At 38.5% G+C, this 15,000-nt stretch overlaps 1 protein-coding gene across 12 annotated transcripts in view; it reads right to left on the reverse strand.

The window, feature by feature from the left end:
- The window catches only part of Mical (Molecule interacting with CasL), a 138,193-nt gene that overhangs the window by 8,583 nt on the left and 114,610 nt on the right, over positions 1–15,000 (reverse strand). For 8 of the 12 annotated variants that reach the window (XR_011399277.1, XR_011399276.1, XR_011399271.1 and 5 more), the window contains 7 exons: positions 10,242–10,507; positions 9,870–10,069; positions 9,246–9,415; positions 4,578–9,138; positions 3,825–4,030; positions 3,333–3,492; positions 2,186–2,239 (listed from right to left, as the gene is read on the reverse strand). Coding sequence is in view for 5 of the 12 variants with exons in the window: in XM_070133975.1 (XP_069990076.1) it covers positions 2,186–2,239; positions 3,333–3,492; positions 3,825–4,030; positions 4,578–9,138; positions 9,246–9,415; positions 9,870–10,069; positions 10,242–10,507 (5,617 nt within the window). In the remaining 7 variants the exon portion in view is untranslated. The remainder of the gene's footprint in view (positions 1–2,185; positions 2,240–3,332; positions 3,493–3,824; positions 4,031–4,577; positions 9,139–9,245; positions 9,416–9,869; positions 10,070–10,241; positions 10,508–15,000) is intronic. The other 4 variants (XR_011399275.1, XM_070133982.1, XM_070133965.1 and 1 more) reach the window with 2 other exon arrangements.

Here is a 15,000-nt window from a genome sequence, read left to right on the forward strand (position 1 = left end):
TAAAAAAACACATCACCAAACACTTTTAACTAAATTTGCACTACGCATGCTAATACTACATCACTAATGTTTATAAAATGAAAATGATCTTAGTGCGGAGAAAATAACACGTTTTCTTATGCTGTGCTGAAAGGTGCACAAGACTTTACGAAGAAGGTGATAAAACTGGTAAGCATGTTTCTTAGGACTTGGAAAAAAAGGAAAAACATATTTTTGCTTAATGCTACATAATGACTAAGATATGTGGGAAAAAAAAATGCATGTATCTCCACCTTAGCATCAATTTACAAGAACAAATGCTCAGGTAAAAGAGGAAAATAATTAAGAGGTTAAAACCACAGGAAAAAATAACCTATTTACCACTGATGAATGTAACTGATATATTACACACATAATGAGGTAGAATTAAATCTTGGGACAACGGGACTTTGGACAATACTTGTATTTAACGAGTCAAAAGTTTGCTTTGTATTTATGTACACAGAACCTATGACCAGTAGTTTTTTCAAAGACTAAGAAAGGATATTGAGATCTGATTCAGTTCACAATATCAGTTTAGTATTGCAAAACACGCAAACTTTTATAGCAACGGACACCCCATAACAAGAAGAGATAAAGGACTGAGGGTTAAAAATAACATCTGAAACTACCGAATCGTGGACAAAATTGGGTGTAAAAAAAAAAAAAGAGAGAGGAAAATATATATTGTATATATACATACATCTATATCTATATCTATATCTATATACATATACATATATACATATATATATACATATATATATATATACATATATACATACATATATATATATATATATATATATATATATATATATATATATATATATATATATATATATATATATATATATACATATACATATATACATACATATATACATACATACATACATACATACATACATACATACATACATACATATATATACATTATATCTATCTATCTATCTATCTATCTATCTATCTATCTATCTATATATATATATATATATATATATATATATATATATATATATATATATATATATATATATATATATATAGACATATAGACATATATAGATATGTCCCCCCTCCACACACACACATTATATATATTATATATTATTTTTTAGTTCCATAGTCTGTCTGCCAGGCAACCCCCAAGCCATTCAACATGGCTCTTACAGAATTTACACCAAACATATAAGGAAGGCAGTGTTCCACTACTAAACTGGCTCCTATTCAATATTCTTTGTAAATTAATTAATTCAATATACTCTTAGTCATTGACATACCAACTTAAATATGCCTTTTCCAAACATGTATCATGTACATGACATATCCCACTTACAATCATGTTCATTCAAATGTGCTAAATGTCTTAGAATGTGTCAGGCCAGATATCCATGTTATTTGCAATAATCTAAAGTAACAAAAATGAAAGTCCTTTTGTTCTGATTTATAAGACCTCATTTCTATTCAATATCAAAGTACACAGAATGGAATTATTACTTCATTAATGTTATGAACTAAAGAATCTAATTTTCCTGTGGAACACTATTTACAACAGCACTATAAACTGCACATATTGCCGTAGAGCACCATAAACATTGTGGCAAAAGCACTTAAGACTGACTGTCAGCTACTAAAAAAAATAAAAAATAAAAAATATCTGACACACTGAATCCCTTTCAAGTATTACCACTGCACCAAAAACATGGTTAAGAGGAAGAACGCACAGATTAAAAGTTCAGTCAGAAGCAGATCCCAGAGACTGAGAAGCGGTGAAAAATAAGCTCTGCTGCACAAGTCCATTGAATTTCTTTTTCCAAACACTGCCTGACACAACAGCAAATTATTTACAGGTTCAGAATTATATCTAAAGCTGTTCTTCAAAACCAGTCTAGCCAAATGTGTTAAAAAAAAAAAAGAAATAGCAGAAGCATAGAGTGCTGAACTTGGTTTGCACTGAGAAGAGAGAGAGAGAGAGAGCGAGAGAAAAAAAAAAAGGATTTTGTTGCTTGTAAATGCCAACTAATCCAGCCCAGCAGTTATAAACCACATATCAAAAAATTAAAGTGTTAAGTAGTTAGAAACAAGTCAGAAGTTATCTTCATTATGGATCTATGGCAGCTTTGGTGACGGGCGCAGTTGTCGGGCGCTGGTTCCGGTACTGTACCTTCGATTCTCGGGGTGGCGAGACGCACTTGGGGAGAGGAGGAATATGCAGATCCTGACAGCATGTAGACAGGCCAGGCATACAGCCAGAAGGAAACAAGACAGTAGGGGACAAAGGTATCAGTCACAAATTTGGGATTTGTTACTGGATTCAAGGCGTGTTGAAGTGGTTGACAGAGGAATAGGGTGTGACCATGTGGAGAGTATACACACGAAACACACGCAGACAAAATTAAAATCAAAATAATCACTGCATTAAGGCTTACTTCTGGGTTAGTCTAAAGTTTGGCAAACCTGTTACATTTCATAAAACAGAAAGAAAGATGTAAGAGTCAGTTCAATTTATCTTTCTTCTTCCTTTCTTTTCTTTTTTCTTTATAGTAAAGCAGTATGTTCTGATGTCAGAAAAGGTAAAATCTTAAATAATTTTAGATGAATTTAACATGTTGGAGGGAATGCGGTGGAATTCGAAGGAAATTACAGTTTTGTGTGTGAAGAAATTAAATAATATTACATGTGTGGGGGTGCTTGTTCTGGTGTTGGATGCTCAAATCATAAAAAAATATAGAAGAAAGCGAGGGATGTTTAAAGGGTGTACAAATTATGAGTATTATGCAGTAAATATTCATCTACTTTTGCTGCACAAAAGAAATAATTAAAATTCTGCTAAATGTACAACACAAGGCATGAGCAACTTATAAAAGATGTATATTGATCCCCTTAAAATGTACATGAACTACTTGTTAGTTTTACTCACAATCACATACCTACAATTCACAATCACAAAACGCTAAAAAAGAATCATTCTTGATATTTATAAGTATAAATATATGTATAAATATATAAACAGACACACTTCATAGTTGATGCATTATGTGCAATGATAAAAAATCTAAATCATAAAGCATTACCAAAGCAAATCCAAATCTACCTACAAATACCACTACATAAAAGTTACCTATGAAACAGAACAAATGGTATTAAATAGATAAATAAATATTAAAACAAATCTAAAAAAAAGAAGAAGGAATAAATACTAAAAAAAAAAAAAAAAGAAAAACAAAATCACATGACCATCACAAATGGCACCAAGTAACAACGAATACAAATGCCGAGGCACCAGCTGGGTGCTGGCCCAGGTTAGTCACCTGATGCTTGAGGTGGTGATGAGGCTTTAGTGAATGGGGAAGTTAGGGAGGAGAGTGGACGGCGGGAGGGAGAAGTGGGGAGGGAGAAGGCAGAGCGGGTATCGTCACTGCTCCCACGGTCATCAAGAATGTCAGCACTGGTAGATCTGCCCTTCTCAACCTGAGGTAGGCGAAGACAACCGATTAGGAGGATCATTATGGATTTTGGATTTACGACAGTAATATCTTGTAAGCTACTTTTGACAAGAGGGAACATCTCATGGACCAATAAATACACATCAAGAAAAACTATCTATCTTGAAAGTAATCAGAATTTTGAAAAAAGGGGAACATGCACAGTATGAGATATAAATGAGTAAACGCCAATAATATCCATATACATGAAAATAAATATTGTAAGTGAGAGAAAAAAAAAAAAAATAACATATAAGACATATAAACCATTGAGAGTGAGAAAGACAGAGAGAGAGAGAGAGAGAGAAAAATCCTCACCGCTTTCTTTTCCTTGGATCTTGAGAGTCTCAGCTTTGAAAGCTTGTCCCTCATGCTTGATGGACTCTTGGGAGCGCATTTAGGAGTCTCTGCAGGGGCTACATTGGTCTGCTGTGCCGCTGCTTTGCTTCCACTGTCCTGTACATCACTGCCTTGTTGCTGTGGCTCATTTTTCTTTTTCTCATCCCCTGATTTGCTGAACATACCTGAGGAGATGATGCAAGTCTATGAAAATCAATTTAAATATGGCATCAATCAGTTTCAATGCCATTCCTAAAAAATGAAGATTTGAATACATCCCATACTTATATACTATAGTCCCTTTGAGCTAGAGGAATAAAATCATAGTTGCAGTAATTTAATTCCGTCCATCACTGTTTTCTAATGATCTTGAAAGATATTTTTAAAATGCAAGTGATCTGAAAACCATCCTCAGGTAATGAATTATTAAAAAAGAAAAAAGGGAAAAAAGAGGTTTTCAAACTTACCATAACTGAAAATAAGACAAACCAAACCATATAAAAGAAAAAGGGGGAGGGGGGTTGAGAATGAGAGAAAAAGAAATGTAATGAAATAAAACATGAAGTCACTATGTAGCATAAAGATTTTTTTTTTTTTTCTTTTTTTATAAGTGATCATGTTGAAAAAAAATAAAGAAAGGATATGGCTGTTTGAGAATCCTATCTATTTCCTCCTTTATTAATCTAGTTAATTTTATATGGACTTTAGGACAAGTAAAACCTAATTCTTTACCTGTAAACACTTGTATAAGACTGCGCCTCCTTTCCCGATCCTTTGACTTCTTTCCTGACTTTTTCTCTTGTGTTTTCTCTGAGGCTGGTGTGTCTTCAACCTGTTTGCTAGATGGCACTGTTGTTGACATGACAGCTGCAGGTGCTGATGTTATTGATATGGACTTCTGATCACTCGGAGCATTGGTAATTGTAGATGATGATGAGCTTATGCTTGGCGTTGTATTGGTGGTCGATAAGGTTGCTGTAGGAGCTGGACCTTTGCTTGGTGAGGAGGTGAAAACCTGAAGTGACTCCAGCTCTAGAAGAGAGGGCCGGTGGGTGGTTCTACGCAATAACTGGCTGTTGGGGCGTGAATCTCCATTTTCAGAGCTCTTCGTGCTTCCTCTTCGTTTCTGTCTGTACTCTTCTAGTCTCTCCCTGACACGGTCATCTTTGTTGCACCATTCCTCCTTTTTGCCCTCAGGTTCTCGTTGACGATGCTCTCTCTGTTCTGCAAGCAACTCTCTGACGCGTTCCTCCTTATCTTTTGTTCTGGATTCCTCTCCTTTGACAGGAACATCTTTTCTAACATGGTGTTCTTTGTTCTTGGCCCTCACTTCATCTCCATTAGAAGTTGCACTTGTTCTTAATATAGAATCCTTGACTTGATCTTCCCGGTCACATTCACTTTCACTCACACTTCCCTTTTTAAGCTTTTCTCGCAAATTATCAGCCAAATTAGGAGGACTTAACCCCAGGTCTAAGTCTGTCTTCAATTTGGCACGAAGCCTAGCCTCTTCCCTGACCTTTTCTCGTTCAACAGTGCTTAGATTTGGAGTTGAGACGGGCCTCTCTACTCCTATCGGAGTATACATTCCTTTTAATGATGCTGCATGCTGTGTCCTTGGAGGTGGTGTTGGAGCTATCGTTGTAGGCACCTTGAACAGCTCTCGTTTTGGACAAGGTTGGTCAAACTGCTCTGGATGTGTTAGTGGTGTTGCTGGGAGGTTGTTGTGAGATGGACTTGGAACCTCTTTAATTGGAGAGCTCTTCCTTGGAGACTTTTCCTTCCTGGGGCTCTTTGGTACTTTTTTAGTAGATACTATAATATTTTTCTCATCTTCCTTTAATACAAACACCTCTTCATCTTGGCTATCATCAGCAAATGGTACATTTACATCTTGGAGACTTCCATGTTTCCCTACAGTTCCAAGAACACTGTCATCTCTGAACAGGGCACCAACTCGTACTTTGGATCTATTTTCCTCAGCTTGGAAAGTCTGTCCACTATCAGGAAGATCTCCACTAACTTCTGAGATGCTTCTCTTGGAACCACTGCCCAAGACACTATCTTGCCTGAATGCAGCCCCAACTCTGACCTTCATTCTCTTTTCCTCAGCGTCAAATGTATCACCACTTTCTGGTAAGTCCGATGTTACCGTGTCTAACCTTAACAAGTTCTTGCAGTCAGCACGAATGGTCTTCTTTTCTGGCACCTCTCCATTGGTTAAATTATCTGTACTTCCATTTACTGGCGTATCAACCTTCTCCAGCAAATTCTCCTGAGATGACTGAGGACTAAAGAGTGAAGTACGCGAACTTGTGGAAGAGAGTGGACTAATTGATGTTCTTGATCCTCTTCTTGTATTCTTTTCTGGTGTTTTGCGTGATATTCTAGACATTACCATTTCTCGAATTAGATCTTTTTCCTTTTCCTTATCTTTCCCCTTTAGACTCCTTTCAATTTGCTTCTTAGCTGTGTTAGGTGACACCAAGGAGACATTCTCAGTTGTAGGAATTGTTAGTTTTTCATTACGATTTTCATTTTTCTCCCTCTCCTCAATGTCTTGTTTTGTGGGAGTGAATAAAGGACTTTTAGTTGAATTTCTTCTCACATCCAGGGAATCCCTCACATATCCAAATGGACTCACTCTCTCCTTGAACCTTGGAATATATCCCTCATAACGGCTCTTGGTAACATAATCATCTAGAGAGTCACGACGCTGTTCACTGCTGAACTTTGGTTTACTTTCACTCAAGGATGGTGGTTCAGATATACTTCTGGGCTCTTCTGGAATGTCTTTTGCTTCCTCTGGTGAATTCTCTAACAGTGGAACCGAATCTTCTTTGATGATATTGTTATTTAGTGCTTCTTGAACACTACTCTGGGATGAGTCCTCTAATTCAGTACTTGTGCTGTCAGAAGACTTGCTATCACAGCCAGATAAATTCTCCATGCCAACCATGGAAATCTGTGGTGCAACAGGAGTTGTGGGAGTCTCAGCTCCTAGCTTGGTGTAGCCTTCTTTGATGTGTGAGACCTCCTCAGGGCTGCTGGCACTTTCACCACCTGTGTCCATATACTCAATCCCTTCCAGGTCAGCCAGAACACTCGGTTTTGAAGGCACTGAGGCAGTCTTGCTCGGGCCAGTGGAGATGGCTGAATCTGTGTCCCCAAGGCTCTCCTCTGAGGCTATCCGGGCTATGGTCTTGGATGTACCTTTCTTGACAGAGAGTCGACTTGTCTGATTAACCTCAATCTCTAGGTCTTCTCCTGCGCTAAAACCATCATTGTCCCCAGCCCAGTCAGAAAGTTCAGCTTCTGTGAGTTCCTTTCCCTCTGGGCTCGACAGGACATCTTTTTTCAGGGATCTTTTGCTCTCAGAGATATCCTCATCTAGTGTACTCTTATGAGACCTTTTACTTTCAGATCCTTCATCATCCTCTATCGGGCTCTTCAGAGAACATTTACTCTCTGACACATCAGCATCTAACAAACTTCTGGGGGACAGTTTTTCTTCCACTATTTCAGAGTCTTTAGTTTTCTTACACTCTTCGATTACAATCTCAATAGAGGGTTCAACTACCATTGGTTCACTTTTAACTTCCTCTTGGCTGTGCACACTTGCTTTGCCAATATCTGTGGGTCCAGCTGATTTTTCAGCTACAACCCTTGTCAATACACTCTGTTCTGAACTTGTACTGTCACTTACTTTTCTCTCACTATCTTTGACTGCATTATCCTTTAAATGAGCTTGCTCCTTATGCAAAACTCCACTCACTTTCACTTCAGGTGACTCTACCAATTCCGAAAACCTTTCAATGTCTTCAACTGCATCATTAGCAAGCTGATCAAAAAGTTCATCGATTGATTTCTGGGACTCAGCGACCTTCTGAGATTCAATCAATTCACTTTGCTTCACCACTGGCTGTGCTTCCTCCTTAACAAGGCTTGGGCACTCAGCTTGCATCTGATCAAGAGACCGCGGAGCATTCACTCTCACTAACTCCTGATTAATGGTTTCAATCCCTTCATTTTCATTTTGCCCTGACTTTGATAAGCCAAAGTCATCTCCATCAGATGCACACACTTCCATGTTATCATCTGCTATTTTTTTATCACAGCTAGGTTGTGGCTGAGCATCGGCACTGTCTTTAGATACTGCGGGCTTGGATTTGGCATCATCACTGTTACCATCAGATGTCCTTACATTATCATTCTTTGCAGCTAACAACTTATCTTCCCGCATATCAATTGCTGATGGTATTTTATGGACAAATGACTTTTTATGACCTGAAGGCACATTATCATAATCTGATTCACTTTCACTTGACGAACTGCTGCTGGACTCGCTACTGCTGACTTGCACTGGCACAGCACTGAAGCTTTTCTCTGGTGCAGAAACAGCTCCCTTACTCTTATCACTCTCAGATCCTAGAGATAAGGGGAAGCTTTTTAACTTGTCATCACCATCCTCTACTTTCTCATTATTTGCAGCTTCCACAGGATACACAGAAGATTCAACACGTGTAGTAATGTCTAAGGTGACATCCTTGCTTGTAGTGGATACAGTTTCAGTTGAATTCTTGTCAGCATTAGTCGAGTCTGAAGATGCATCACCCTGAGGCAGAGAAATGGACCGTGCAGGTAAATGTGGGGATGATGGGGATGATATGGGAGATCTGGTGGATGGCACAGAGGTGCTCATGAATGCTTGCATAGCTGCACTAGGCTGTGGGGCTGGATTCAGCATCTTCTGGGTTTCTGAGATCTTTTCCATGAAGCTCTTAAACCTATTGCCTAAGTCTGCTGTTGATACTGACTTCCTAGGTAAGTTTGCAGACTCTCCTAAGAGGTATTGACGCTTCAGCTGCAGGGCTTTCTTGGCAGCAATTGCCTCTGTGGACTCAGTCCTTTGCAGAAGCCTCTTTAGCTGCTCAGCATGTAGGTCAATTTTGCCAGCATTATTCAGATTTGTCAGGCTGGCACTCTTCTCACCCCCTTCTGGAGACCAGTCTTTGTCGTTGGAATTCTTGGCTTGGTTTTCTGTCTTCCCAAGGTCAATCTTCTGTGCAACAAGGTCACTTCTGGGTTCACCCTTCTTATCTGCAGCTGGTCTGGCAGGTGACTTTTTATTCTGTGGCTCAGGGCTGTGGCTCAAGTGATGAGTGTCTTGTGACTCATCGATGACAATTGTTGGAATCTCCTTAGGGGGTCCAGGTTGTACATGATCTTCGGCGAACTCAGAATCCGTGTCAATCTGGGTATCACTTTCCTCACTCTCCTCATCAGATGCAACCTGTGGAACAATAAACCAGTCAAGAAGACACCAAGAACAACAGGTCATACATGAACTAGCAATACAATACCCAACTGAATCTCATATTTTGCAGTCCAAATACCAACCTCTGTATCAGATCCACTATCTGATGTTTCAGCCTTTCTTGGTGGTGCGGTTACATCAATGTTGACCTCCATGCGGCGAAGTTCACGCGCACGTTTAACAGCCTCTCCATCTTCATCTTCATCATCATCATCACCACCTTCACCTTCTGTTGCTGTATGACTTTCATCACCTAAACAGAAATATGTTTTAGATGTTACTCAATACTATACAAAAATAATAAAAACTTAACTTAAAATAATATATAATGGATATAGAATGATTTCACACAGATGATGAAAGAAAAATGAGGAGGAAGAGAAGGGAGGAGGAGGAAGAGAAGTGAGGAAGAGGAGGAGGAGGAGGAGGAGGAGGAGGAAGAGAAGGAAGAGGAGGAGGAGGAAGGTCACAGGAGGAGGGAATAAAAGGAAGAGAAGGAGAAGGAAGAAAAGGAAGATTAGGAGAATGAAGAAAAGGAAGAGGAGAAGGAAGAAAAGAAAGAAGAGAGAGAAAAAAGGGGAGGAGGAGGAGGAGGAGGAGGAGGAGAAGGAGGAGGAGGAGGAGGAGGAGGAGGGGAGGAGGAGGAGGAGGAGGAAGAGAAGGAAGGAAGAAGAAGAGGAAAGAAGAGACTTTAAGGGAGGACTTACCTTCAGCTCCATATTCTTCACTGTAATTATCAGACTCTAAGTCAGACTCTGTCTCATGACCTGATACACCATCATCGTCATCAAGGCGGTCTGTTGAGTAACGTCTCTGCCAAGATTCAGCAAGTCGACGAGTTTCGGCAGCAGTCAGAGTGCCACCACCCTCTATGAATTCCATTTCTTCATCTTCAACCTCTTCATCACTGAAAAACATTTCATATATATCTAACCAGCAAAGAAAATATTACTGAAAATCTTTTTGACACAAACTTCCTCTCCTCATTACCAAAGAACTACTTACAATTTTTATCACATGAAAAGAAAAAAAAAATACTAACCATATTTACAAAATAGAAGATATACAAGATTTCCTACCTTAAATCTGAATAGTCACTATCCTCATCCCCGTCCGTGTCATCCAACTCATTTGCTGAAGCCCCAAAGTTCCTGTCGGTCCACTCGTCCTCAGAGAGGTACTCTTCCTCATCGCTTTGCTCAACCACGGAATTCTCAAATTCAACCCGTTCTGGTGTGGTCCCTCGGTCCTCCGGGGAGATGGTGGTGGGGGTGCCCACTTTGGCTCCTCCCGTAACAGTCAGGAGAGCAGCTGTTGCACCGCCACCACCACCAATTACCGGTACCTGTAAGAATTGTATGTGCTACCATCACCCATGTGCCATGCCCAGCAGGAGAAGTGACAGCGAAAGACCCTGCTTTTTCCAGCACAAGGCCACTTCAGCCTCAGCATTGAGTGTCTGTGGGAGGCATTCAATGTGGGGGCAATCCTGATGTATCCTTTTTATTATGGGTCTATCACAAGCATTCCACAGAGATATTACAAAGAAGGTCTATCAATTACAGAATAGGCATCTACAACATTATCAAACTACAGTGACCATTACACCTGAAGAAGAGCTGTGCTAGAGGGAGGCAACAAATACTGGAGAGATAAAACTGAATATGTTAACTTTCACCTCTATGTATCTTTGTGTCTGAATACAATGGGAAGAGAGATAAGTATTAAAAAGTTAATTAATTTGTATTATATACCATGGGTACATATGTATGCATATATGGATATATACATAAATATGACAATATTTCTGTGTGGAAGTATACCCTTTTGCTTGGGAAAGAACTGAATCTGCAAATAAATTATAACCATATTTACTAAAAGCTCCTTAACAAACAACATATAATTCAGTATTTTCCCCACCACATGTACACCAATGCTACTTCCAGTGATCCTGTAAAAAAGATATACAATAACACATTCACGTATTCAAATAATGCAGAAAGAAGAAATAAAGTGATCTGAAATATATACAAGAAAGAATCATCAGAGTGCATATCCAAAGTGAAAGAAGAGGAATCTGCATGGAAACCAGGGGTGAAAAATATTACCAGAGGAAGAGACTACTGTCAAATTGAGTCAATCACAGAAGTAAAAGCAAGAAATTCAGTCAATGGTGTCATTCGTGGTTTGTGTCATTCTTCGTCTAACTACTGTGCAGATTTTGTGCAATATACTGGCGTTGGCATGCCACTGGTATTTACAAGTTTACAAAACTGCCATGTACTTTTTAAATATTTATTTATTTCCAACTTGTACAAAAAAACTTACACTTCTGTAATACAAATCAATGTCTGTATATGACACTTTACATCCTCACAAAACCTTATATATATTACAAACTAAAAAGATTTATCACTTAAGAAAAAAAGTGCTTGGGTTAATCCTATGTTAATAAGTTGTTAGTTTTACATACAAACAGTGTCTATATTATACATTTACATAATTCCGTATAAAAATAAAAAAAATAAAAAATAAAAAAGTCAGATTACCAGACATCTAGTCAAGTCCAATATGGACTAGCTCTGAGTCTTAGTCATGCGATGGAGCCATGCAAGATACCGGCTCCATACTTGAGAAGAGTCTATTGCCTTCAACTTTCCATCATCACACTCTGGGCTAGAGTGGGGTGGAGTCGAGTCATAGTCAGTGTCATAACCACAGTCATAGTATGGTCTTTCATATAAATGTTTTGGTTGTGCTTTGATATCAGAAGGGGACAGGAACAAAGGCTGCACAGATGATGTCACAGATGGAGATGAACTTGGATGGTAGTGAGTGAGAGACATCACGGAGAGTAGTGGTGAAAGATTGGCCTTAGGAGAGGGCAGAGGTGAAGAAGGTGAAGGTACATCTGTATGGGTAGATGTGAAATAAGTTGGGGAAGAAGGGTGTATGGTTGGGGAGGAGAGTACTCCAGAGGGTGAAGATGGCAGACAGGATAGAGAGCGAGATTTCACAGATGAAGATGTAGAGGAAAGTAAAGGTATCAAAGTCTTAGCAGATGTAGCTTTATGTAATGTGTCTAATTGCATAGTCTGAGGACCATTGACACTGCCTGTTGCAATATTCTCTGGAGAGAAGTTGTCAGTCTCTCTTGTCAATTGCAGATTCATGACTGCCTTGCACTTTCGGAGCTTCGCTTCTTTGTTACTAATATCTTTGGCTGAGTATTTAGGGCTGGAAGATTCCTGAGTTTGGAAGTCATTACTCTCTGAGAGATGAGTACTGCTAGACAATTTCACAAATAGTTTAGGCTCTGAATCACCCTTATGGTCATTGTTCTGTGAATTAATATTCATGCTACTAAACTGCTTTACAAGTGCAGTACTGTTGGGTAGTCTGAAACTCTGAGACAATCTACAATTTCTACCATGGGGGAACTTGAAATTTTCATCAATGTTAATTGGCATAAAGGACACAGAACTGGCTAGCACCCTACTGCAGTTGTCTTTTAACGATCTCTGCCTCTCTAAACACCTTATCCCTAGCAAGGAACCTTTGTCTATGGATGCACAAGTTTGGTCAGTCTTTAAAATAATTTCCCTATCACTGGTCTTGTCAGTCAGATCAGATCCACCACTGTGGTGATTTAGGAAGTGCTTAGGGCGATAGTGAAGAGAGGAGGCTCGTCGTATGAGAGCTGTGTACTGCCGAGGAGACATCTCGCCATCACACTGTTGCATCCAATCTATTGACCCATGACCATTTATTGGCCATGTTTGGGGTCCATTTCTCATCTGGAATCCCATGAATCCTGGGGTTAGTCTACAGGTTACTAATACCAACTACTAAAAGCAAATAATGTGACTATGAGAAATCTATTCATGAGAAAAAATGAGGGAAACAAGAGAGTGAGAGAGTATGTGAGAAAAAAACAAATCATAACAATTAAAACATGCTTTCACAAAACCAACACACTTCAGATATTAAGAAGCAAGACGAGCCTTTAGAAATTTCTTTAAAAAATCTCATGCATTTTACTTTAACAAGCTCTACAATCAGATAATCAACTACAGATACACTACCTCTAAATCACAATTGTCTCTTGTGATATAAGTAAGACAAAGAAAGAAATGAAGATGTTAGGGAAAAACAAAAACAAAAGGAGTTATCTGCCTAAGAATGATAGACCTCGAAGATTCTGAAGTTTCTCTATGCATTGTGTTTTTCTTATGGATATTTAGGTGTGGTCTCCAAACCCTTTAGAACTATGTCATTTCCTCTAATTCATAAACAATGGGTCTGTGGCTAAGGAAAGTTCAAGAATGCAGTCAGTAGTAGTTAATCATGGCCTTTTTAGGGGACCATAATATTTTATTCCTTATCTAGGTGGTCTTCAAAATTTCAAAACATAAAAAAAAAATCTAATCATTTTTTAAGAAGTTTCAATTCTTACAGAATTCAAGAGTAACAAACTTCTATTTCCCTTCACTGACCATATGTAAAAAGAAAAAAAGAGAGAAAGAGAGAGGAAGAGAGAATTGTAACAAATACAGTATGTTAACAACAAAGAATATGACATTTCATTTCTATAATTCAACTATCAATCATCTTTGCAATGCACATAGAACAACACTGACCTCTGAAGACTGAATGAATCATGCTTTACCATGTTTAACCTATACTGACTACATACCTCAAATTTAACTTGTGCAATCATCTCATCCAATCCCTTCCGACAGGTATAGTAAAACCCCCGCCCAGATAAACGTTCTCATTTCGTCCAGTTTTACCTTTCCTTCCCCCTGCTCAAAAACTGTTGTTCAGTGGCCCATGATAGCAAATCTTCCTCTCACCTGGCCTAGAAACAGCTGATGGGCGAGTAGAGCAGCAGGCTCGTGCGGTCTCATCATCTTAGGCTACCAAAATCCACGTATTATCACCACCAAGTAGGTCAGGGCCAGGAGTATCATCACCCAAACGAGGATCTGCCTCAACTAGAAGAGGCCATATATTTTGGATATGAAATACTCTCGGTTCCCCCTCAAGTAAAAGAGCTGTGGTTCATAACTTACGATGTAATTTGATTAGCAGTTGTGTGAGTGATGCGCGCAGCAAACTTTTTTTTTCTTTTCTTTTCTTTTTTTTTTTTTTGGCTCAGTGCTACCCCATTACCTTCTACAGTCTTGGAGGATGTGAGTTCAAGATTCAAGAATACCAATTAAAATACTGTTTACATTCTAGGTTAATTTTCCTACTGTTTTACTGGATTGCCCAATTAACCACGAAGGAAATTTGTGCCACTGTTCAGTATTCGATGGACGTAGTAAGTTTTATCTGCTAGTTCATTGCAATTATTACATTACTTCTGATAGCAGTGCCTACCTTGATTTGGATAAAAATATATTTCTGAATTTTAATACCAGAAAGTACAACACCTTTTTTCCTTTCTTTGCCTACGAGTACAGATGAACATGACCGTGTGTAATCGCACAATTGTTTATTAGCATACGAGTTTGAGTAACTGTATTTAAGTGTATGGATATATGAATGTTAGATACTGTATTTGCCTATGAGAACTTGAATTGAAATTATTCTACAGGAGAAATCATATCAATAAATTAGTGCGAGACATTGTATATGAGGAGAGTGCATGGGAAAGTGTAAGTAATAATGAATGTTTGTCCATACTTAGTGTGTATTCATACTATATTCTAATTCATTTTTAACAAGAAAGGTTCCTCTCTTTCCGTTATCAAAGTTCAGATTAACAAAAATCAAAATACAGTAGGTTTACAAAAAAGCAAGAACTCACAGAAATCTGGATTTTTTTTTAAC

Source organism: Penaeus vannamei, chromosome 2, assembly GCF_042767895.1.
Source record: "Penaeus vannamei isolate JL-2024 chromosome 2, ASM4276789v1, whole genome shotgun sequence".
NCBI classification, from domain to species: domain Eukaryota; kingdom Metazoa; phylum Arthropoda; class Malacostraca; order Decapoda; family Penaeidae; genus Penaeus; species Penaeus vannamei.